The sequence below is a fragment of the Plenodomus lingam genome (genome assembly GCF_022343315.1).
Source record: "Plenodomus lingam strain CAN1 chromosome Unknown contig_23, whole genome shotgun sequence".
Classification (NCBI taxonomy): Eukaryota; Fungi; Ascomycota; class Dothideomycetes; order Pleosporales; family Leptosphaeriaceae; genus Plenodomus; species Plenodomus lingam.
The window spans coordinates 1,018,099-1,040,679 of record NW_027093940.1 but is presented as its reverse complement, the minus strand read 5'-3'; the positions used below and the strand labels follow the sequence as shown (position 1 = coordinate 1,040,679).

General features: G+C 48.4%; 10 protein-coding genes across 10 annotated transcripts; 4 read left to right on the top strand and 6 right to left on the bottom strand.

The window, feature by feature from the left end:
* Positions 1 to 74: 74 nt before the first annotated feature.
* On the top strand, positions 75 to 5,159 carry IAQ61_006080 (uncharacterized protein; the record flags this gene model as incomplete). The annotated part of the gene is made up of 3 exons (XM_066097042.1): positions 75 to 78; positions 4,498 to 4,663; positions 5,099 to 5,159. The coding sequence occupies 3 exons, from the start codon at positions 75 to 77 to the stop codon at positions 5,157 to 5,159; spliced, it is 231 nt and encodes a 76-aa protein (XP_065953034.1).
* Positions 5,160 to 5,329: 170 nt separating this feature from the next.
* Positions 5,330 to 6,736, top strand: IAQ61_006079 (uncharacterized protein; the record flags this gene model as incomplete). Its single annotated transcript, XM_003835843.2, has 2 exons — positions 5,330 to 6,553; positions 6,611 to 6,736. 2 exons carry the CDS (start codon positions 5,330 to 5,332, stop codon positions 6,734 to 6,736), a joined length of 1,350 nt encoding a protein of 449 aa, XP_003835891.2.
* Positions 6,737 to 6,924: 188 nt separating this feature from the next.
* IAQ61_006078 (uncharacterized protein) lies at positions 6,925 to 7,918 on the bottom strand (the record flags this gene model as incomplete). The annotated part of the gene is made up of 3 exons (XM_003835844.1): positions 6,925 to 7,070; positions 7,145 to 7,648; positions 7,843 to 7,918. The coding sequence occupies 3 exons, from the start codon at positions 7,916 to 7,918 to the stop codon at positions 6,925 to 6,927; spliced, it is 726 nt and encodes a 241-aa protein (XP_003835892.1).
* A 269-nt stretch (positions 7,919 to 8,187) lies between these two features.
* Positions 8,188 to 9,668, bottom strand: IAQ61_006077 (uncharacterized protein). Its single transcript, XM_003835845.2, has 2 exons — positions 9,139 to 9,668; positions 8,188 to 9,056 (listed from the first exon to the last, which is right to left on the bottom strand). Exons 1-2 carry the CDS (start codon positions 9,553 to 9,555, stop codon positions 8,709 to 8,711), a joined length of 765 nt encoding a protein of 254 aa, XP_003835893.1. The 5' UTR covers positions 9,556 to 9,668; the 3' UTR covers positions 8,188 to 8,708.
* Positions 9,669 to 9,828: 160 nt separating this feature from the next.
* Positions 9,829 to 10,710, top strand: IAQ61_006076 (uncharacterized protein; the record flags this gene model as incomplete). The annotated part of the gene is made up of 1 exon (XM_003835846.1): positions 9,829 to 10,710. The coding sequence occupies one exon, from the start codon at positions 9,829 to 9,831 to the stop codon at positions 10,708 to 10,710; it is 882 nt and encodes a 293-aa protein (XP_003835894.1).
* A 358-nt stretch (positions 10,711 to 11,068) lies between these two features.
* Positions 11,069 to 13,327, bottom strand: IAQ61_006075 (uncharacterized protein; the record flags this gene model as incomplete). Its single annotated transcript, XM_003835847.2, has 1 exon — positions 11,069 to 13,327. The coding sequence occupies one exon, from the start codon at positions 13,325 to 13,327 to the stop codon at positions 11,069 to 11,071; it is 2,259 nt and encodes a 752-aa protein (XP_003835895.2).
* A 773-nt stretch (positions 13,328 to 14,100) lies between these two features.
* Positions 14,101 to 15,258, top strand: IAQ61_006074 (uncharacterized protein; the record flags this gene model as incomplete). Its single annotated transcript, XM_003835848.2, has 2 exons — positions 14,101 to 14,279; positions 14,415 to 15,258. The coding sequence occupies 2 exons, from the start codon at positions 14,101 to 14,103 to the stop codon at positions 15,256 to 15,258; spliced, it is 1,023 nt and encodes a 340-aa protein (XP_003835896.2).
* A 196-nt stretch (positions 15,259 to 15,454) lies between these two features.
* Positions 15,455 to 16,518, bottom strand: IAQ61_006073 (uncharacterized protein; the record flags this gene model as incomplete). Its single annotated transcript, XM_003835849.2, has 3 exons — positions 15,455 to 16,239; positions 16,308 to 16,339; positions 16,391 to 16,518. 3 exons carry the CDS (start codon positions 16,516 to 16,518, stop codon positions 15,455 to 15,457), a joined length of 945 nt encoding a protein of 314 aa, XP_003835897.2.
* A 443-nt stretch (positions 16,519 to 16,961) lies between these two features.
* On the bottom strand, positions 16,962 to 18,410 carry IAQ61_006072 (uncharacterized protein; the record flags this gene model as incomplete). The annotated part of the gene is made up of 3 exons (XM_003835850.2): positions 16,962 to 16,987; positions 17,238 to 18,253; positions 18,307 to 18,410. The coding sequence occupies 3 exons, from the start codon at positions 18,408 to 18,410 to the stop codon at positions 16,962 to 16,964; spliced, it is 1,146 nt and encodes a 381-aa protein (XP_003835898.2).
* A 2,353-nt stretch (positions 18,411 to 20,763) lies between these two features.
* Positions 20,764 to 22,222, bottom strand: IAQ61_006071 (uncharacterized protein). Its single transcript, XM_003835851.2, has 3 exons — positions 22,053 to 22,222; positions 21,785 to 21,971; positions 20,764 to 21,710 (listed from the first exon to the last, which is right to left on the bottom strand). The coding sequence occupies exons 1-3, from the start codon at positions 22,083 to 22,085 to the stop codon at positions 20,896 to 20,898; spliced, it is 1,035 nt and encodes a 344-aa protein (XP_003835899.2). The 5' UTR covers positions 22,086 to 22,222; the 3' UTR covers positions 20,764 to 20,895.
* Between the last annotated feature and the right edge of the window lie 359 nt (positions 22,223 to 22,581).

Sequence of the window (22,581 nt, the reverse complement as noted above, 5' to 3'; positions counted from 1 at the left end):
TTGACATTGTGACACAGCACTCGATACCTTTGCTTTTCTTTCCTGTTTTGCTCTTCAAGTTTCGTTTCATATCCATGCGTATGGTATTTTTGTTGCGCTAGCGAGCTTGGGAGGGAAGGCACGACGGCGCATGCTCACACACACATACACACACACACATACACACACACATACACACACACATACACACACACACATACACACACACACATACACACACACACATACACACACACACATACACACACATATACACACACACACACACACATCTCACTAACGTACACAGGTACGAACTATCATCCGGTAAGCTCCTCTGTTTCTCTGAAGTCAAGGTGCTCAAATGCCCATGCGTTTAATGATGTGCTTGTGCTTGTGAACCTACAGCGGCGCACCATCACCGCTCGTAATGCTAAGCTTTGTGTGACTCAGAACGAGACTACATTCCTCATCTTCACTTTCATCACACTTGGAGTCCCAGATAAATCGTTAGCAAACTTCAACACACATCCGTATGCTCAAACATCCACCAGTGCTGGAGCAGTTTCTTTGCCTCGACTCACAAACTCTGCACCTGTCACAAACAAGGTTCCCTATAACGCCAGCTTACCAGTTCAAGGCTTTGTGCAGTTTGAGAGAACCTGGCACCATACAACGATTCTGCGGTGAGTTCATTTCCCCTGTTGCCGCACCACATTCTTGGCTAATCCCCAAACAGAGCATGGTCGGCCGTGGTGGTAAACCCCACCGTGGAGGTCGAGGCCGCGGCGGTGTTGATCCTGGTTTACTGAGAAATAGCAAGCGTGGCATCTGCTACCTATTCCAGAGAACAGGTCGCTGTGAACGTGGCCCAGCTTGTCATTATTCCCATAGCGCAACCGGCAGCTCTGAACCACGTCAAGCAATGCGATCGCAGGAGACTACGGAGCAGCAACAATCCAGACAGTCTTACAATGCGTGGAAACGGCTTCTTAATGAAGCATCTTCTGATCCTCACATCATGCGGAGGTTGTGGAAAGGCGCACTATCCATCCTAGATGAGGGCGCTCATGATTGGATTCAGCAACTCGCCCGCGATTTAGATGAAGACGAAAGAGGCCGGGTCCATATGAAGTCACTGCTCACTACGCAGATAGGCCACGGCCTTTCCGATGGCCCGTTATCTAACGCCCGCCACTTTCTCCTCACTTTGACGCACCCCACTTTGTTACGCTGTCTAGCTGTCGATACACAAGTTGGCTCTCTCTACAACTTCTTTGGCGGTGTCAACGGCAGAATGGCAATTACCTTTCTTGGGCAGATTTCCAAAGCTTTGGTTGCGACTCCAAACGATACGGTTGACTCAAGCTCGCTGAAGAGCATTGAGATAACGCTAGGAGCTATGGCGTTGGCGGTGTTCGAGCTCCTGAAGCGGGAGCGAAGAGTTCGTTTTAATGAAACCATCTCATCGTTGATCGATTCAATCCAAGCTGCGAATGACAGCTTCAGACATAGGATGGAACCCACTTGTGCGACACGCATCGATAAACGGCTTGTCGACGTACGTGCTATCATCTCACGTGCTCAAGATTTGCTCCCAGGTAATCTCTCAGACAATGGTGGCGATGCCATCGACGACAACTCCAGATCATTCTACCCGCGCGAATTTGTTGTTCCGTCTGATCGACATGACAATGACAAGAAGGATATCACGGAAATCGCTATATTTCCTACGCGCGACGAGATAATGAGTGACGCCAAAGACTTTCTACCATTTACAGACCCTGACCAAGGTCATTTCCTCAATGATCCAGTGCAGCGGCATATTGACACTTACTTTCGACTGGCGCGCCACGATACATTTGGGGAGCTCAAAGAAGCCCTTGCTGGCGTAATGCACACGGTGGCCCAGGATCCGAACGCAATCAACAATCCTAGGCACAACTTTGGCGATATGCGCACATATCAATATTCCAGCGCATTCGTTCGTTATATTAGTATGGATGGTAGAAAAGGTCTACAAGCTCAGATCTCCTTCTTGCAGCCAAGCTCTGTCCGTGCAAGGTCAGTCGGAGAGAGGGAGAGGTGGTGGAAGGAATCTAGAAGGCTCGAGAAAGGTTCGTTACTCTCCCTCATCTGGGTCCAAGAATCTGTTGTGCAACATATTTTCCTCAGTGTGTCCGGAAAGACCGTCGACTCGAAGGCAGAGTACGGTTTGACAAACAACAGCCATGTGGCCTGCATCACAGCCAGTCTGGTAACAGATGATCTTCCGACATTCCGCACACTCATGGAAGCCAATGCAAAACAATTCCACGGCATGCTTCTTGAGTTTTCAAAGGTCATACCTGCAACATTTGTACCGATTCTGGAAAATCTGCAGGCCATGCAGCGCCTCAATCGCTTGCCATTCAAAGAATGGATCATACCCAGAAAGTTGGATGATTCGTCACGCTCAAGTACTATTTCTGACGTCCCACCACCTTTGTATGCTCGAACTGCTGGCTTCAAGTTCCCTCTGGAAGCTCTGACGAAGACCAAGGATGCGCCATTCTACCTAGATGGATCCTCCTCCTGCGATGACGGACCATTACTGGACGAATTGGAAAAGAAGACGGAGCTCGATCGTGGCCAATGCCGCGCACTGGTTGCAGCTCTGCTACGGGAATTTGCGTTCATTCAAGGCCCGCCCGGTACTGGAAAGAGCTACCTTGGGCTGCAAATAATGAAAATACTGCTGGCTATCGCGAAAAAGGCCGACCTCGGACCCATTCTCATTGTGTGCTACACGAACCATGCATTGGACCAATTTCTCGAACATCTTCTCACTATCGGTGTCCAGAAAGTCATTCGTATGGGTGGGCAAAGCAAGTCTCCGAAACTTCAGGATCATAATCTTCACAGTATTGGCAAATCGGAAGCGAAGACCAAGTCTGAGAGATATATGGCAGGGATGACCTACGGAGCACTCGAGAAGAGCGAGATGGCTAGCAAGTCTATCTTCGGCGCTCTGCGTGGCCTACAAAAGCGCACAGACTGGGACAGCCTAAAGTTCCATATCCGAGAGCAGTACCCGGAAATTTATACGCAATTCCGCGATACGGATGATGAAGGGTTCGAAACAAAAGGTCGTCATCCCTTCGACGTCTGGAAATCAAGAGGATCCAGCAGTACTCAAGCTCCAGTCCCTCGGCTACCAGCGATCCTGCAAAGAGCTGCTGTCAACGTTCATTCCCTCAACGCCACAGAACGAATGGCATTACTTGCTCACTGGATCAATCAGGCTCAACAAGATAAAATTGGCGAACTCTTTGAGATTGTCAGCGACGTAGCCAAAAACCGAAGTAAGTTGGGCGATATTCACGATGAATCCGATCGCAGGATTTTGCTGCAGGCAGACGTCATTGGTGTGACCACTTCTGGTCTAGCTAAACGCATTTCTGTGCTCCAGGAAGTTAAATGTAAAGTGGTGATTTGCGAAGAAGCAGGAGAAGTGATGGAACCACATATGCTGTCGGCATTGCTGCCAGATGTGGAGCATTGTATCCAAATTGGGGATCATGAACAGCTCCGTCCCTCAGTCAACAACTTCCAAGATTTATCCTCGGAGAGTGAGCGCGGAAAGCTGCATGCATTGGACCGAAGCCAATTCGAGCGTCTTTCGATCGGACAACGCGGACGACCCATCATGCCAGTCGCACAACTCAATGTTCAGCGAAGAATGCGTCCTCAGATCTCTTCGTTGATACGAGAGACAATCTATGAGAAGCTGATTGATCATAAGTCAATCTCAGACTTACCAAATGTGGTGGGCCTGCGTAAGAATTTATTTTGGCTCGATCATCGGAACTTCGAGAATGGAAAAGATGTGGCCATTCAGCATACCAAATCCAAGTCCAATGACTGGGAGGTAGATATGGTACATGCTCTAGTTCGTCACGTCGTGCGGCAAGGGGTCTACGGCAGTGACGACATTGCCGTGTTGACGCCCTATACTGGCCAGCTCCAGAAGCTTCGCTCAACGATGAGAAACAGTTTTGAAATTGTTTTGAGTGATCGCGATCAAGATGCTCTTGAAGAGGATGGTTTTGGCGTTGAAGATCTGGCTGACATGAACAAGGGGTCACCTGCCCAAGAAGACCATCGTCAGAAGCCGCTACAGAAAAAGAACTTTACTGAGTTACTGCGAGTCGCCACGGTCGACAATTTCCAGGGAGAGGAGGCAAAGGTCATCATTGTCTCTCTTGTTCGCAGCAACGAGAAACGCAACGTCGGCTTCCTGAAGACCACAAATCGCATCAACGTACTGCTCAGTCGTGCTCAGCATGGAATGTATCTCATCGGCAATGCGGAGACTTACTCGAATGTTGACATGTGGCAGAAAGTCATCAATATGTTACGCGCCAATGAATCCATAGGTAGTGACCTGGGTTTGTGTTGCCCTCGACACCCCGCTACGTCCATCGATGTTCAACAGCCTGAGGACTTTCCAAAGTTGAGCCCAGAAGGTGGTTGCAGGGAGGCATGCACTGATCGGCTCGAGTGCGGTCATCGATGTCAGTCACGCTGCCATTCAGAATCAATGCATGCAGTTTTCCACTGCGAGCAGCCATGCCAACGTCGACGGCCTTGCGGTCACCCTTGCCAGAAAGCAACATGCGGTGAACCCTGTGGGAATTGTAAGGTCAAGCTCGATAACATCAAGCTTCCTTGTGGTCACATCAAGGATCAGGTGGAATGCTATCGTACCCTGGACTTGTCCCAGATATTCTGCGGTGTGAAAGTCTCAAAACAAGTGCCTAATTGCGGACATACGCCTGTTGTATCCTGCTCAGAAGATGTCACTAAGAAGAACTTCAAATGTCCCACTTCCTGCAACACTTCGCTGCCTTGTGGTCACACCTGTGCCGGGAATTGCAGTCGCTGCAAAGCCACAGGTACACAGAGCGAGGTGATTGTGAAGCACATTGCCTGTGCAAAGATCTGCGGCAGAAAAATGGGAACATGCAATCATAACTGTCAGCAGCAGTGCCACGATACCACTAATTGCGGGCTCTGCCAACAATCTTGCGACGTATGTTCTTTCCCAAGTCTCCTTACAATTACTAACAGACTTCAGGTACAATGCAAACACAACAAATGTCCCCAGAAGTGCTTTGAACCATGTGCGCCTTGCATAGAGCCATGTGTTTGGTCATGCGAGCATCAGGGCGAATGCAAGATGCCCTGCTCCGCTCCGTGCGATCGATTACCTTGCGACGAGCGGTGCACCAAAATACTACCTTGTGGCCATCAGTGTCCCAGCATTTGCGGGGAAACCTGCCCAGTTGATTGCTGTCAGCAGTGCGATATGAAGACTGATGAACAGCCGGATATGATCATGATGACACGGTACGCTGATTTGGACCTGAATGAATCGCCTGTTGTCGTCCTTGGCTGCGGCCACTTCTTTACTACCGAAACTTTAGACGGACATGTTGGTCTCAAGGATGTATACATGCAGGACCCGATAACAGGAACTTTCCACGCGCTCAAGGAGTCTTCCGAGCTCGCTCCATCAGTTCCGCAGTGTCCTAACTGTCGCAGCCCGATAAAACAATATGTTACTCAACGCTACAATCGTGCCATCAATCAAGCTGTAATCGATGAGATGTCTAAACGTTTTATTGTCAACGGGCAACAGCAACTGCAGCAGATAGAGACCCAGCTAAGTAAAGTAGAGAGCGACCTCAACAAATCGCGCAAATCCCTCATCCCAGATCCCAAAGTAGCATTTGAGAATCATATCCTGATCAATCGGGTTATCGGCAGTATGAACGGCGCGATTGCGAGTAGATACAAAGAAACTATCTCCCTGATCAACGAAATCATGGCTTTACAACGCAGGATGGCTACCCAGCACGAACCTGGGCAAAAACTCCACCAAGCAATCGTCCACCATCAATTCCAAGGCGCTTCACTCGATGCCGCAATGCAGAATTTGTCACTCAGCTCTTCGGCAGGAATTACAAAGGGCTCAAGTGATATGCGCGTCACCTACGGTGCCCGTCTCCTGGATATCAAAGCCCACGGCCTACTACTCGAAGACAAGTTCGAAATTGCCAGTAATCTCCGCTCCAAGTTTCCAGGTCATCAAGCATCCCTCAGCTTCTGGGGAGGATCACCCACGAAGAAGACTGCTCCATATCTCAAAGACTGCGAGAGTTCCGTCGCGGATTGTATTACGGAGAGTCTTCCCAAGCTCGCTGTCGAGGCAACATTGTACTATGCTCGAATTGCCCAGCTCTTTGGTAGTTCGGGTTTGGCCAATGACACTGAACGTGCGTGCGCCAAAGCGTACCGCGATACCGCCAAGCATCTCCTGCAAAACGCTGAGCAGCTCTGCGAACATAAATTTCGCGATCGGGATACTTTGCGCCAGGCTATCGGACATGCCAATAATATGCTGAGCAAGGAATTTTACGAGACCGTGTCACAGGCGGAAATGGACATGATCAAGACGGCCATGGTGAGCGGTCGGGGAGGGCTGGCTACACATTCTGGACACTGGTATAAATGTGTTAATGGGCATCCGGTAAGTTTCGAACTCCATATGGAGATCATTGGTTGGAGTGGTACTGACATCATACAGTTTGCAGTTGGCGAGTGCGGTATGCCTATGCAGCTTGCTCGTTGTCCTGAATGCGGGAATCCGGTTGGTGGCCAGGATCATACTCCTACTGCTGGTGTTACGCGTGCGGAGGATATGGAGCGTTGAGTTTGCCCTGTTCGAAGGCGGATTGTGCGCAATGTTAGGGTTGGTGGTTGATCTCCAGATGGAGTAAATCCTGGATGAGATTATTGGAAATGTTGTGGAGATATGATGGGACGGAAGACTGGGAATTTCATAGTAGATGTGCCAAGGTTCAAGGATATCATGGACGTTGCCATGTATATACGTGCAGTCTAGTCGTCCTTTTCTAACCACTGCTTCGACGCCTCATAGATCTTGCTAAACGCAGGATCCAGAGCTACCAGCTTCGTGAATAATTCCTCCTCCACACATTTGAAGCAATGCAGCGCCGTCACAAAAATGACATCCGCGTACGACACTGGCTTGAAAGTTAGCTGCCCGTCTCTCTTCACGCTCACATCCCACCAAAAGATCAATGATCCACAAACTCACCCTTATCCCCCAAGAAAAACGGCCCCCCATTCCTCCTCAACATATCCCCCATCATCTCTGCCGGTTTCCTCGCAGTCTCCCACTCTGCCTCGCCCGCCTCAGCCCCAACCTCTTGCAACGGCCTGCCAAATCGCTCCCTCCTCGTCCTATAAAAATACTCCTGACTCCGCTCCGACAGCACCCCCGGCACCTTGGGAATCAAGTGCGCCCGCAGCGGCACAAACAGCTGCATAATAGCATCGCGCACCTGCACCACGATGGGGTCCTCGAGGTGCAGACTAGGCTCTGGGTACTGCGTCTCGAGTGTGTGCGCAATGGGCCACGAGTCCATGCCGTAGGTGCCATCGGCGTAGCGGACTGCGGGACTGGTGTAGTCTGCGGCGTAGCCGGGGGTGGATTTTGGGTTGGGCGGGATGCCGAGGGAGAGGAGGGTTGGGGCGAGGTCTGGGTATTCGAGGAAGTGGGTTCTGTAGGGGATGGATTTGTAGTTTAGGACCATGCGGGCTGTTTAAGTGGGGGCTTTGGTTAGTGTTTTGCTTTTTTTAAAAAAAAAGAAAAAACTTTCTGGTATGTTTAGGGGGGGCTGATTTTCTAGTTCTTTTTGTTGTAAGGTGAATGTGTATAGATGGGGATGATGTTTTCCCTTACGGATAGTTATGAATCATGAGTATGAGTATACAAGTGGAATTTGAACGCACTCTTCCACGGGTTGAGTGACCATGCTTTGCCATGTTTGCTGGCGAGGTCATAAAGGACTATTTCAGATTCTGACATGGCGATTTATCTCTAAATTGTTCGTTGGTTGGTAGAGGGAAAGGCGGGAAAGAAGGGGGGGAGGGGGGTGGGGAGAGAAATAGCTGATGCTGACAGTGGTTTTTTGCAAGATTGATCTGCAAAGGCTTTTTCCTATAAACGTCTTTATCTGTACACATGTACACATTACGCCCTTTGGCTGATCGGTCCCCTGACCATATTTGTCATCAACTATTTGCTCGTTGGCAGCAGGGATCGATACCCAGATAAGTGCTAGCTGAAATGTGCGTACGATATCAGCCTCATGAGCTTCGCCTTGATGCGAGATCCCGATCCTTGTAGTTCATCTTTCTGACCGCGGCCGCTGAAATTGTGGTTTCCTTAAGCGCGGCCGGTGTGATCAAAACCATGTCATGTGGTAATTCGAGTGTAACAATGTATTTCCCTCGAAACCAGACTTACCGATATTACTGCTAGGCCTGACGGTGGTGGTCGTGTAAGTTGAGCTACGTCATAACTGGCGCAACCAGCTCCACGCATGCAGAAGGCCTGAACTAAAAATCTGGTCTACCTATGTACACATGCAGAATGACAAGATTGTCCACTTGGAGATGCAACTAGCCCGTTTATCCGCTTACCGTCCCGATTGTTAAGCGAGCGAGCCGCCTAATGTCAGAATCCTTCACTGGCAGAAATATCGTACATACACACACCTATTCGCCAACCACGTGCCACACTCTCCAAATTTCCCACGCCCAATCAGTTCCACATATCCTTACAGTTGCCAAAAGACATACCCTCCTTCTGTACTCTACTCCCAAATGCCGAACCACCGCTTAACCCTCCTCCTCCTAATGCCATCCTCGCCAATGTAATACCTCGGATCCTCAACATACTCTTCACCTCTCTCTTCTGCTTCCCTCTTTCTCTCCAACCGATACAATTTCCTCTTCTCGATTTCCTCAGCCTTCTTCAGGCGCTGTTGCTGGTATTGCTGGCTCGTCTGCTGCATGTGCATCCTGTAGACCTCGATGAAGCGGTTCATGCTCTGGATAGGGTGGCGGGCAAACTCCTTGCGTGTAGGGAGCAGATCGGCGTAGATCGTTTTGGAGATGAAGTCGAGGTACCATGCGGTTACTGCTAGGGAGATTAGGATGCCCTGGGAGGTTGTCAATATGAGGTCTGCTGGTTTGGGGGTATAGAAGCATGTTATGAAAAGATTGGGGCAGGAGCCGACGTACCATGGTAATCCAAAGGTGAATCGCCTTATTATGCAGAAACCAATGACTGAATGTGCCCTCGGGACTCATCATATTCGGGTACTTCTTCGTTGCCATGCGCTTCCTGTCTTCCTCCGTCAGAGGTGGGCCATAAATTTTATTCTCCAGATTGCGGTTTGGCTTGCGCGCACTGTGCGATGGCGGCCGGTATTTGTCGGGCTGTGGTATTACAGGCGTCGGCGTGGTGGCCTTTTGTTTTTGCTTCAGTAGGGCTTCCTGTCGACGGCGAAACTCTTCGGAGAGGCCTTTGGCAGTGGCAGAGGCATGGCGGAGGGGTATGTTGCTGACTTGGGGCACGGCGAGGAAGCGGTATTGGGGGCGCAGTAAGAGAGGGCCTCGCGGTAGGAGGAAGCGCGGTATTGATTGGAGAGATGCCATGGCTGTACGAATGGTGTAGTGGTGTTGAGCAGCGTGTGCGGAAGTCCGCAAGTTGCTGGATGAAAGACATTCGGCGGAAGTTCGGGCCGGCAAATCTCCACGGTCCAGCGTCAACTTTTTTTGTCCATGGAAGTTCGACATGCTTTCACTTAACTCCTAACTAGCCACAATCGCAAACTTGATGTTTTCCTTTCTCATATTAGATCTTTCCTTTTTCTCATACTCCTGATTGTCGTGCAGTACTCACACTTCCAAGTGCATTATTTCATCACCATGGCTCCTCAACCCCCACCTTACGGATCACAAGAGTATTGGAACCAGCGTTTTTCCTCAAATACGGACACATTCGAGTGGCTCGAGACACCAGACACCCTGGAAAGGTACATCTCAGACGCCTTGTCAACTTCACAAGATGAAGACCCGCAAGTGTTACACGTTGGATGTGGTACCTCATCACTGTCGTTCTATCTAAGCATGCACGTGAAGAGCCCGCGTCAAATACATAACCTAGACTATTCGCAAGTCGCTATAGAAGTAGGCGTAGCCAAAGAGCGCGAGTTATCCCTTTACCGCTCGGAGCGAAGAGGTACAGACGATCATGGGCCGGATGATAATGACGTTTTGAATTTCATGCGTTGGAGTGCCGTGGATCTCTTGGATTATAAAACAGTCATCCAAGCGTGTAACAAAAGCACATATTCAGTCATAGTAGACAAAGCTACTACAGATTCCATCGCATGCTCAGACGACGTCACAATACCCATTCCCTACCCGATCGCCACAAGTCCCTGGACTCCAGGTACCACGCCCGCCAATGGCTCGCACGAATCAACATATCCGCTCAACGTCCTCGCCGTCAACCTGGCACTCACTGCAAAACCCAAGGCGCGCTGGATATGTCTATCCTACTCGAACGACCGTTTTAACTTCGCCGAATGGTCAGCACCTCGTTGCGGATTTCCCCACATAGGCCAGCTTTGGAACGTATTGGGTAAATATGCAATGGACAAAGCGACGCCCGCAACTGAAACCGAAACTGAAACGCGCGATGGCACCATCACCCATAGACCGAAGATTTTCAATTGGGTATATGTTCTCGAGCGAACGGAACGCGCACTTTACGTTCGAGAGCAGACGGAGAGCATGTCCCCTTGAACTCTCCATACACGCTAATTTCATTCCCAGCACGGCATTCTTTGGCAAACAACCGAGCATATTAGTCATAGAGACTTGGTGTCAAACTATCCTAATAAGTTGGCGACGGTCAAGTCGTGCGCCTTGGAGACATGGTACGTATTAGGAGCGAAATCCTTCTGCTTAAGCAGTTTCTGATGGCCTGCCCAAGAAGGAGCAGTCTGCTTATTTTTTTTACGAATGAGAAACACTGTTGGCTATTTAAGATAGAAAGATGTGCAGCAACGGTCTGCATTCATTACACATATTTGGGTATACATTTACTTCAACATACCTATTGCTGTTGAAGAAAAAAGACAGATCCAGATGAATTCATCCGTTAGTCAATGTCGTCTTGACACAATGTCACAAATGCAGCCTTCGCAATCGAAACACCCCTCGCAAAATGTTCCCGACGTTGTTCGTCATGCTCAATATCACGCTTACAAATCGCAAGCCCAGCCCGTTCCCTACCCGCAATCTTCTCCAGCACCAGCCTCCCCTTCGAATCCAAACCCGCATCATCCGCATCCCACTTGGCAACCGCCTCATGCAGCTCCATAAAAGCCCAAGCCAGGCCTACGAGTAGATCGCAGTTTGCCAACCACTCCATACTCGTATGAAGCATCCACTCTGCAATAGCAATCGAGTTTGGGCTGCCCAGAGCGACGGCTTCTTTCAAGTTTGAAGGTTCAGACAGGCCTGCACGACGACACATGGCTATTCCGAGTTCAAGGATGCCAATTGCCTGACCGTTTTCCGTGCGGCGCACCTCGTCCATGCCTGCGACGCCTAGGCCTTCGGTGTCGAAGCCGGTTTGAGCACGGAGGACGCGGATGAGTGCAGAGCCGAAAGGGTTGGATGCGCGGACGGGTACGGAAGGGAGGGATTCGAGCAGTGCGCATGAAGCGAACCATATGGGGAGGAAGTTGCAGATGTTTATTTTGCTGAGGTCGAGTGCTGGGCATGTCGTTTCAGTGTCGATGGTGAGAACAGTGGGCAATGGTAGCGTGGTGAGGACGGGGTAGTGGATCAGGATATCTTGATCTGTCCAAGGTGTGACAGACGATAGTGTTGGTGATCTGCCTGTGAAGTCAAAGTAAACGTTCAGATCTGGAGTGGCCTTTGTGATAGGTACACCAAGGTCATCAATCCATGCTTTTACAACTTCAACCTCTTTCTCTGTAAAACTGCCAAACATCTTGCCTTCCCACGACAGCTCTTTGACGAGTCGACTTCTTGTGCTATCTCCTTTGATGACCCAGGGTTTGCAGTTTCCGAGATCATGTAGGAAGTCTTTCTGCCAATGGCGATGCTTGAATGCATTTGGTTCCAGCCAATCTACGAGCGAACGACGGCCAATCTTCAAGCGGCTATTGCAGTGGATCTTGTGGGCGACAAAGCTCTTGGCAGCAAAGATCTCGAGCAGTGCTTCTTCAACTTCATTACGAGGAAACGGCTGTTCGGGAGCTTTCTTAAGCGAAGGCGATTCTGGCGTGGTAGGTAGGCCTTCGGCAAGAATGTATCCAGCTTGCACTCGTCTCCAGGCAGAATGCGCAGCTTCCTCGCCTTCTTGGTCGATGACCATGTCCATGTAGTCTGCAACTGCGCTCATAGCCATGGCAGCATGACCAGAGTCTGCATTATCGATGGAAATGTGAAGCTCAAAGTAGTAAGGGTTCAGCCGTAGCTCGCGTAGCTCTTTCACAGTCTTGAGCAAATGGAGCGGTAGACTCTCATACGCCATGTTGAATCCCAAAGCTTCGGGAAGGAAGTCATGTGGAAATAGGGAGATGGTAAGCTGTGCAATTGCGGCTTTCCAACAACGTGCTTCATTGAGCCCATGGCGAGGATGAATGAAGTCCGCCGAGTCTGCACTAGGTAATCTAGCCTCGATATCGTCCATCAGATCGCGGTACACATGGATGTGATTTTTTGCCAGATCGCCATCTCCAAGCTCTTCTGACATGACTTGCCAGGCATTCTTGGTGATGTGGCGGTGCTTGAAGGGTGTACTGATCTTGTTGATGTGTCCCAGCCAAGCGCCATCGACGTATTTGACTGGTGCAGCTTGCTTGAGCCACCATCTGGCTTCTTCTTTATTTCCAAACATCTCGCGGGCTCCTCCAGCTTTTCGGCGATTGAGATACTCTTCCCAGCGGTTCGTTACATCGGCATCTTTGGCTTTGAGGAAATCGTCGAGACCTTTCCGAGTGAACTCTTTGACGGTAAGTATACCACTCTCTGGTTCACCCAAGGCATCTGCAAGCGTAGACGAGAACAACGAGAGTAAGAGTTCACGGCTATCGGTCAAGACTTCTGGGTAGCGTTCGAGATTATGGAGCTTGTAGTAAAGTAACTTGTGGGTTTCCATCTCCCTGTCGACCCCCTCGTCTCTCACAGGAGCGACAGACACACCACGACCATCTTCAATGATCGCAGGCTTGACATCGTCGGAAGCTGATATTTTCGGGCTTCCAGGTGATTCTAGATCCTTTCTTCTCGGCCGACCCTTTGCCAGACGGTTCTGGACCTCGTTGTAGGCGAGCACGGCCAGAAACGCAATCAGCACCGCTGTAGTAGTTTGCAGAATGAACATGACGAGTATGGATAAGAAGAAATGCTGCAAGAGACTGTTCAGCACATAGAAGTCGCGTGTATAGCTAACTGCAAGCAAATGCAGGCCCAGCCCTTGGGGTGCCTGGCGCTTATAACATGACTAAGGCGGCCCAGGGCAAGGCAACATTCCGCAAACAGGGTCTGAATATCGATCATTCTGACGATGGGAATCTCTCGATCGGATTTCCGGCTTTTCATGCCTGAGCATGTCAGTGTCAGTGCCATTTCGTTTTGTTTCATCGAAGCGAAAGCGCGCATCATGACGAAAACACCAGGCTAGGCAAGAAGTGGTTACACCAGGCGCACCCCGCGTTTTCGGGCCGCTTCAACGGCGATTCAGCAACGTCACAAAACCTTTGGACTGAGGATGCTTGGGAACGCTCACGACTCAATCATGTCTCAATTGGCTTCATCTCTACTGTATCAGAGTAGCAATGTCGCTCGCCCACCATAGGAAACAGTGCGCAACCGCCGAACCCGATTCCCATTAGCCAAGTAAAACAAGATTCTGCGGAAGTCATGCCGAAGGATGCTCCCAGCACTCAAACGTCACATTTATCAGTGCTTTCCCGCCGTGTGGAGTCCGTCTTCCGCGGCGATCCTCAGTCTTGAAGCGCGTGGAATTTTTTTTCAGGCTCCTTGCATACTACTCTAAGTATTCGATCCCCCCGCCCCATTAACACACAGTGCGCAACCACGTCACAGCGCCATGATCGGTTCCGCGGGAACAATCGCACGCATATCACTGAGATCATGATTGACATGGCTGCGTTCCGAGCGCTCTCCGAGCACCTGGCTCAGGGTGGCTATGCTTTTGTGTGCCCCTCGCCGGAGACGCAGGGTCGGGTATTTCAAAAGAGGATTTCTGATGCAGAGACGCGAGAGGCCAAAAGTGCGCAGGATTTCTTTGGTTGGAATCTGCAATGTACAAGGTAAGAAAGCTTCTTTATTCTATTTTGCAGAGCTAGTATATGATAGGTGACCTGTGACCGCCCGAACCTATCTGCCCTATGTTGATGACAAAAGCCTTAGTGCAACTTGAGTGTAATCGCTAATTCATTGAATAGAGAGGCCCTAGCTTCATTTATCCCAGATGACCTATTTGACATTCTGGAGAAGGCGACCATAATCAAAAAAGTTGATGATGGAAGAAATTATTCCTCCAGAATCCGAGTCTCAAACTTCTATCTCCCCAATCTACCATGCGGCGAACCTGACACCACCAATCTATACTACATACACTCTGCCTTTCCCGCATCCGCAGACTCGGTATTCTTCGGACCCGACACCTACCTCTTCGTTCCCTTCTTGGGTTCCGCGCTGCGCCACTTGTCACAGCCACCGACCTCCATAATCGACGTCTGCTGCGGCTCAGGCGCCGGCGCCATCCATCTCGCCAGGCAATATCCGCAAGCCCAGGTCCTCGGCCTTGACCTGAATCCATGCGCGCTGGAACTCGGTGCCGTCAACGCGCAACTGGCCGATGTAAACGTCGACTTCATGCAATCGAATCTCTTCCACGCGGTACCACATGCATTGACATCCAACGGCATCGACCTCATCGTTAGTAATCCGCCGTACATTGCGTCGAGCGAGAACGGCCAGGATCTACCGATATATGCGGATGGAGGCGCGGGGCATGGCCTCGATCTCTCCATTAGGATCATCCATGAGGGAATCAAGATACTCTCCTCCAGAGGCGTCATCATCGTGTACACGGGCGTTGCCATTCCGACGGCGAATCCTGGCCATGATGCGTTTCTCACCGAGTTGAAGGGCGTCAAGGATGCCAGGGTGGTGGAGTATAGGATTCTACATCCGGATATGTGGTCAGAGGAGATTGGCAAGGGTGCGTACGCCGATGTATGTAGGATCCAGGTTGTTGGAGCAGTGCTGAAGAGGAATACATAGTGTGGGATTGTTCGAAAGCACTGTGGATACAAGGTAAGAGACACGGGATATGTATCTGAGCAAATGCAAATAGTAAAACCAGAAATGCAAGATATCCTCGAAACTTGATCTCCACTATTCCCATGACGCCTCCCAAGATACCTCTCCATCGCCTCCCCCCCCCTTCTAGCCATACTCCTGCTTACCCATAGCAGCCCTACGCCAACTTGCCCGGCACAAAAGGCAACCCACCACTCAGCCCACCATCCACCGCCCACGCCTGCGCATTGACATAGCTCGCCTCATCACTGGCCAAAAACAAGACAGCACGGGCAATCTCATCGGGCTGCCCGCCTCGTCTCAGCGGATTAATCTGGCCAATCTTCTTCTCGGAGCCGCGACTCCTCGCCGCATCGTACGTGATCTTCGTCATACCCGTCTCGATGAGACCCGGGCAAACGGCGTTGCAGCGGATGCCTGTGCCGACGAGCTGGTAGGCGCAAGTCTGCATGAGCGAGATGACAGCAGCTTTGCTGGCGGAGTAGTCTGAAGGACCGGCGTTGGAGCGCAAACCGGCGACGGAAGCGGTGGCGATGATGGAGCCGGCGGGGTAGGGTTTGTCGGCTGAGGTTTTGAGCATGGCGCGGGAAGCGTATTTTGCGGCGAGGAAGACAGAGAGGGCGTTTGTGCGCATGGTGGACATGAAGCCTGCCGTGTCTTCTTCCCAAAAGACTTTGGCAGACGTGATGCCCGCGTTGGCGAAGAAGACGTCTAGGCGAGCATATGTGGATAGCGCATCTGAGCAGACTTGTGCGACAGAGGCTTCGTCTGCGGCATCGAATTGGCGGGTGTGGATTTCGGTCGAGGGGTAGAGGGTGGAGAGTTGGCGTTTGTGGAGGTCGAGATGCGAGTTGCTGAAGTCGCAGAGGTAGATTGCGCGGGCGCCGTTGCGGGCAAATTGGTGGGCAGAGGCACGGCCGATTCCTATGGGGGAGTTTGCGCCTGGGCTAGAGGTTAGAGGATGGGTAGCATAGCAAAGCATGTTTGTGGTGAGAGTTCTGATGGCGTACCGGTGATGATGACAACCTTGCCTTTCACTCGCCTGGAGTTAATCGTCAGAGTGATTCATATGGCAACATGGTTCGCTACTCACTGGCTCCCCAAATCTCCTGCTATGGTTCGAATACCTGGCATACCCTCAAATGTGTCTGGTTCCGGTATGGGTTCAGAGAGCTCTTTGCTGAGACCCTGTTGGGCTACTTTCAAAGGTGCCGAAGGCATTCTTGCAGAAATCAGTGAGAAAATCAGTATCCAACGTGCTACTTGTTTCTTGTTTCTTTCTACTAAGTAGCAATCAAGAGCTGTCGGTTTTGTAGAGGATTCGAGCGTTAGAAGGCGGGCTGCGGAGTTACAAGCGACAGTGGTTGAGAATCTGGGGAAGATGCCTCGGCAAGTCGATCGCGCCAGCCGGGTAACGTCATCAGCCCTGAGTCCTCAAAACGCATCGTTTCCTGCCACAGCCAATCTGCATTTCATGAAATTGTTGTATATGGTATATCTTCGAGCTAGCTTGCAAGCTTTCGCATTCATGCTGTCCGTAAGCATCGTAGCACTGAGCCTTCGCAGAATTCCTCCTCTTTGGCTTCTTCTCCCTGTGAGCGGTAAGAGCGCATCTCAGCAGCACTCTGACAATGCTGCTCCTAGCGACCGTAATGTCTAAGCCTTTAAGCCTCTGAGGCTTGAATCGTGACTAAGTCCCTAAACTTCGGACACATGGAATATATCAAAGGCAGGGCACGGGTATAGTGTTCATCCCAATTGTCATCTTCGTCATCATGTTGCATCGTTCGTCCCTCAATCACTTCATCTTCCCCTACCCCTACCCCTGCCTCCTCTCCCTCTACCCCGTCCCCTTCCACCCTTCCCCCTCGGCCCCGCCCTCTCATAAATCTTAACCTCTTCAAATGGACTATCGGCTAGCCTGATATAACTCGGCATACCATTGTCCACAACCGCCAGCACTACATTCCTATATCCGTGCTTCAACTTTTGATACGGCTGGTCACTCGCCTTGGGCCGATCCTCTGGGACCTGGGCGAAGAGATCGTTGAGTTGGGCACCAGTGGGTACGGGTGTAGTGCGTGCGTCAATAACGCAGATGCGGAAGTCTGGTGGGCCGCGCGCAGATTTGCGGAATTTGGCCGTCGTGCGGTAGACGTCGAAGTGGACGCGGAAGGGGTTGGAGGACGATTGTGGGAGGATGAAGGTTGGTGGGGCGGTACGGTCGTGGGTTGGGATGAGTTTGAGAAGGCGGTAGATGTCGGCGTAGCTTCTGTACAGGCCGGGTTTGATCATGGGACCGAATGCGATGTCGTTTGTAGTGAGGGTGTGTATGGGCTGGCTGAGGCGCCGCCAAATGTCGGAAAATAATCGTGTAAAGATGTTGGGCTGTGGTATATCCTGATTTTGGCTTGTTTCGTCTCGCAGTACTATGTCCCCTCTATCTTCGCCCCAAGATCCTGTGCGGAAGACGACATATCCAGATCTTTTTAGTCCAGCATAGACGTTGTACATTTCGAGTGACAACTTCCCCCCTACTCCGCCCTCGAACCCAATAAATGCAGCGTAGGCCGATTGCAGACTCATTGGCGCCCCATCAGCGGTTCCATACTCTTCGTCGCCTCCTACCTCGCGCTTGACCGGCCAGCGACAATCCAGTGTGCCTCTTTCAATCAGGAAAAGCGCTTCTTCTGGTAGCAGCCACTCCTTGCCTCCTTTGGGTGTGCCCATGGTCTGGAAGTGCTGCGACTTTACTTTGTCTACGCAAGCCATATTGCTCTCGGGGTCATACATGGCTAATATGTGATTCTTCTGCGTATGCGTGCGCTGCCACGACAAAACACCATGCATAGCCCGGCGCGAAGCCTCGAGCGTCTCGAGTTGTAGATTCGTCGCATGACTCTCGAAATCCTTTTCACCACGTTTGGGCAGACTGCGATCCGAGGCTTCAATGGCTCTGTCGCAAGATTGTTAGCTTGATACTTTGCTGGCGCACGCGTGTGAGCGCACATCAACTTAGTCCAGGAGCCAAATTCCTGGCTTTCTTCCGCCTCGTCGTCGTCTTCGGCATTTGGCGCACGGAGATGCGAGACATCTTCGTCTGCGTCGGCCATGGCTATCGTAAAATTGTCAATGGCATGAATATTTTGCCAGACTTGGTGGAGTGCTAGGTAACTTTAGTAGCTCTGCCAATTTGAAGTCGTTATCGATAATGACTCCATCAACTGGTAACGTGATCCACCACCGAGCGCCCACCCCCACCGAGCGCCCACCAACACCAAAATCACTAAATTTTCAACACTAAATTTCTTAACAACTATAGCACCTATTAATAACGCGCTTGTAGTAATTAAATCCTTAACTCTTAGAGAAGATTTTATATACTTAGAAATAGTAGAAAAGTATAGTTACTTATAGTTAACCTTATCTAGATATTACTAGAAAATTTAGTAGGTATATACTACTACTCTACTAAATAGTTAAATACTTAATACTATATAAGAAAGTAAGCTTATAAAGTATATTAAAGAGCTTTATAAGTAAGGATTACCCCCTATATAGACTATTATTTAAAATTTTATACCTAAAATAATAGAGAATCTAGTAAGTAAAAATTAGGTATAGCACTTTATTAACTACTATAATATTAATCTTATCTTCTATTAGGCTACTAGGCTTAATTATAACTACTTTAAAGCTAATTCTACCTTTAAGTATAGCTTATATTTTAAGCTTTTATACTAAAAAATAGAGTAATATAATATTAAGAGTTAGTATATCTATAATATAGATAAGAAAGGTTTTCTTATTAGAGTACTATTAAAAACTAAATATATATTTAATAAGAGCGCCTATAAGTAGAGAAAGATTAAAGCTATACTCTAGGATAGTAATAGGGAGTAGATTACTACTATAGCTTATATATACGCTAATAGTACTACTTTTACCTCTACCCTTATTTATTAGTTCTAATCTAGAGCTTTATAAAATACCTAGTTATAAGATTTTAACCTATTATAATACTAAGCTTTCTTTATAGGATTACTAAGTAGGTAGATAAGCTATACCCTAGGGGTATCCTAGCTTAAGGAGGTGTTTAATTATAAGACAAAAGCTAAAGCTTATACTTTATACTAGCTCCTTATCCTTAATAGCTATAGATCTTATATAATAATAGAGTTTATTAAGTACTATAATAAATATAAGATCCTACTTATAATATATCCCCCTTATAGTACTTATACCCTTTAGCTACTTAATATTATAGTATTTACTCCCTTTATAGCTTTATATAAAGCTTAACTATCTAGTTTTCTAGATAGCTTCTAAGGGCTTATAAGTATTACTAAGAGGGATTTCTACTAGTTATTTAATACTATATAAAGTAATACCTTTAAGGAAAAGCTAATATTTATAGCTTTTAAAGTAATAGGTATCTTACTACTTAACTTTAATATTATTCTTTTAAGGTTTAAAGCACCTATAAATAATAGTAACTAGCCTTCTTTAAGTAATAGTATAACTTTAATATTAAGTATAAGTAATTAGAGAAAGATAGAGTAGTTACTCTATAATACTATAATTAATATCTATAATAAATAGTTAAAGAAGCTTAGCTAGATAATCTATACTATATTAGTAAGAAATACTCTACTTAACTATAAAAATAAATACCTAAGGGCTACCCTAGCTAATAAAAAGAAGTATAGGAAGTGTAGTAAACCTTTATTATTACCCTCTAATAATAATTATAGTAGTAGTGCCTAATTTATTTTACTATTAAAGGTAAAGTAAGTATTTAAGCTCTAGAAGTAAAAGAACTTTAAAGAATAGGAGCTATAATACTAAAAAAGTAAGGTAATTAAGCTTTATAAGTAATAGAAGCTTACTAAAGCTTAACTTATAAAGGAGTGTTACCTAAATTAAGTAATTACTAAGAAGAAGTAGGAGGAGAAAGCTACCTAAAAAGCTACTACACGTAATAAGTAGAAAACTACTAAGTAACTAGAAAAGTAACTCTAAAATAATATTAAAATGTCCTAAATAGGTAAGAGGTAAATCCTTAAGCCTCCTACTATTATACTAGCTAAAGTAGTTAATAAGGAGCTAGTAGAAGAGGATATAGTAGTAGAGGCAACTTTATAGCGTAGGCGCCTAATTAGACCCCCTAAAAAGCTACTTATATAATCTAAAATATTTAATCTACTCTAATAGATCTAATAATTACAACTCTAAGAAATCTTATAATAATAGCTATTGTAGGTGGCGCAATATCCTTATTTAGTGGGTGGTGGATTTTGGTGTTAGTGGGCGCTCGGTGGGGGTGGGCGCTCGGTGGTGGATCACGTTATATCTTCTCCGCTCCCTCGCCTAAACTTGCCCCTCGACCGATGCTGCCTCTGATCTAGGACAGAACATTCACAAAGATATATTTCGTCTTGTAGACAATTTGCAAATCTAGGCCTCTCTTTCTCCAACTTTTCCAAAATCGTGTTGTTACATGTGATAGCTTTGAACCCGCAACATCCCATCTCCGTAGACTTTATCAATTCATTCCCCACTAGACGTGATGCCGCAAACCACCGCTTCAGACCCTCATTATACCAAGTCGTCCTCATCAACACTCTCCCCCCTCCTCTTGGCCAGAAACACCCTCCCGCTCTCATACGCTCCCAAGTACAGCCCAGCCCCTACAAACGTCCAGACCGCCCTCAACGCACCGCCCCTCCACAATCCCTTCACTCCTTTCTTTTGTACAATCTCTTTTCCAACGGCCCACCCACTTCTCCGCGCTTTGCTTTCTTGTTTGCGCATATTACCTAATGCATCCACCAGACCTCCTTTAGTCTCCTTCAACGATGATGAGGACGACGGCGAAGCTGATGCAGATGGAGGACTCTCATTCCCGGCACTCAGCATAATACGCGTCTTGACCACATCGATAGGCGTAGTAATCACCGCCGCCACCGCACCCGCACTACCCGCACTCACGGCTGTGATCCACCCACTCTCCACTATCCCTCCCTTCGTCAATCCCCTCTCGTCCCTCCACTGTCTGATCTTGCCCTTAAGACTCTCAAACATAGGAAACTGCATCGCTGTAAACGGAAGATTGCGACCCGCAAGTGCAGTATATCCGCGCCACAGAGCTAGCGGATTCGAGCGGAATTTCTTCAAAGTTTGAATGGTAGCGTTGGAGGCAGTAGTGTTTGAAGTGGAAGTGTCTACCATTTGTGCGTTTTGCTTAATCACTTCGGCAGGAGTTAGAATGGCGCAGGATACTAATTCTGCAAGAGAGGAGGCGCCGGCATGAATGAGGGCGATGGGTAGGACGCCATTAGGGGAAGATGAAGTGGTGTTTAGGGTAGTGAAGAGAGACTTTGTGCGCTCGTAAGTTGTAAAGAATGCTCCTGCTGTGTCGTGTTAATGTGGTTGTATACAATGGGCAGTTAGACTTGATTTCATGATGATGATCAAAGTGACTTACAAGATGGTAGTGTAGCTATTATTACACTTCCGATGCCTTGGTACACACCGCGAAACAGCAATGGGTTTGGCTTTCCGGTTGCGCTGTTGGTGTACACTTTTGCATAGTTGGACGATTGGATGCGTGTCTTGATGGTGTCTAGTGGGTATACGAGCAGATCGACTGTAAAAGCTGCTATTGCGCCGGCCTATGGAGTGATCAGTACTCTCCTCCAGAACGATCAAAGAATGGGCTTGGAAATAAGTCACTTGGGTCCTCCCGCTCTTACAATCAGTATGTCAGAATTAGTGTTACCAGACATGACAACAAGCGAGAAGCCAACAACTCCGACTGCAAACAAGAAATGAGCAATTCATGCAGAACTCAAATAGCAATCAGGTACCGGAGAATAATTATGATGGATTTGGATGGGACAATCAAGATCGTGGTAGTTGTAATCCTTCGAGTCGAGGCTTTTAGCGCAATGGATCGCCAGGGTCTGCTCGCATGCACGTCACCGATTGCACTCTGATACGTCAGAAGCAACTTCACGTGCCCATATCCTTCACAATCAATTCGGTCAACTTTCGGTGATGGAGAATTATCTAATCTGATGTAGAGATGAAGGTCACGCTTCACTGACTAGACACAATCTGTGCACTTCGCCTTCAAATCTCACAACCTGTTTTGTGCAAGAATAAAACTCTTCAACGCCATTACCATTCCAAGTGTCCCGACTGTTGTAGTCAGGACACCTCAAGCGCCAAAACGCCTCAGCTAGTCTACAATATTCACCCATCCTCCCAAACACCTGCAAA